The 1,230-nt window shown below is 41.7% G+C and overlaps 1 protein-coding gene across 1 annotated transcript; it reads right to left on the reverse strand.

Moving 5' to 3' along the window:
• Positions 1-313: 313 nt before the first annotated feature.
• On the reverse strand, positions 314-964 carry LOC122704951 (short transmembrane mitochondrial protein 1-like). Its single transcript, XM_043920099.1, has one exon. It carries the CDS (start codon positions 907-909, stop codon positions 766-768), a length of 144 nt encoding a protein of 47 aa, XP_043776034.1. The 5' UTR covers positions 910-964; the 3' UTR covers positions 314-765.
• Between the last annotated feature and the right edge of the window lie 266 nt (positions 965-1,230).

Here is a 1,230-nt window from a genome sequence, read left to right on the forward strand (position 1 = left end):
CTATAGACTGAATGTTTGTGTTGCACAAAATTCATCTGCTGAATGGGACTAGCGCCCTTGTAAAACAGATCCTAGAGAACTCCTTTAATCTTTCTGCCATGTTGAGGACATGTCGAGAAGATAGCCATCTATGGGCTAGGAAATCGTTCCCACCAGGTGCTGACTCTGTAGGCATCTTGATCTTGGATGTCCCAGGCTCTATAACTATGAGAAATAAATGTTTGTTGTTTATAACCTACCCAGATTGTTGTGTTTTTTTTAATAGTTCATGGACTAAGACAATTCTACTTCTTTTTTTTTTTTTTTAGCTTCCAGATTTTCATTTTAATTGCTACTGTGAAACAACATAATTTAGTACCAAACGTTTAAAAACCCATTATAATTACCAGACTCTGAAACACGCATTATTTGGATCTCATCAACTACACAAAACTCATCCATTTTTCTTTTGGAAAAGGTAGTAGAAATCTCAAAGAATAAGGGAGAGACTACTAACTAAAGGTATGATAACTAATTGAGCACCATGATTCCATTCTCAGGACCTCCCAAGAGGCTGGAAGGAGGAAGGGAAGAAGTGAGGATATTGGGAGAAATAAGGGTCGTTCTTAACTTCTGGTCCCTTTTGTGCTGTAAGGCAATGCAAGGTCTAGCGAAAACGAAAACTGCTGAGGCTGGAGATTAAAACAAAAGCTTTTGGTTCAGACGGTAAAGGAGGCCCTGGAGAACAGTACACAGTTTATCCAGAAGGCAGTGCTGGAGTTGGCTTCAGCAACTAGGGGGTTTCTTCTTAGCGTCCACGTCTTTTTTAATTTCTTCAAGTTTTTTAGCCAGGTTTGGTATGTCATAGTTTTGAGCCAGATACATTCCCACCACGTTGCCAAGAGTAAATCCAAGCAAGAACTGGAGCATAGTGTCGGCAAGGAGGGCGCGAAAGGCGGCTGCAGCTCCGAGGGCCGTCGGGACCTACCTCTACTTCTTAAATTTTAATTTGATAATTAAATGTATTTGGTATAAACTTTAGAAAAAAAAAATAGGCTTCCCTGGTGGCTCAGACGATAAGGAGTCTGCCTGTAATGCAGGAAACACAAGTTCGATCCCTGGGTTGGGAAGATCCCCTAGAGAAGGCAATGGCTACCCATTCCAGTATGCTTGCCTGGAGAATTTCATGGACAGAGGAGATTGGCAGACTACAGTCCGTGGGGTCACAAAGAGTCTGACAAGACTGAGCAA

The sequence above is a fragment of the Cervus elaphus genome, chromosome 12 (assembly GCF_910594005.1).
Source record: "Cervus elaphus chromosome 12, mCerEla1.1, whole genome shotgun sequence".
NCBI lineage: Eukaryota > Metazoa > Chordata > Mammalia > Artiodactyla > Cervidae > Cervus > Cervus elaphus.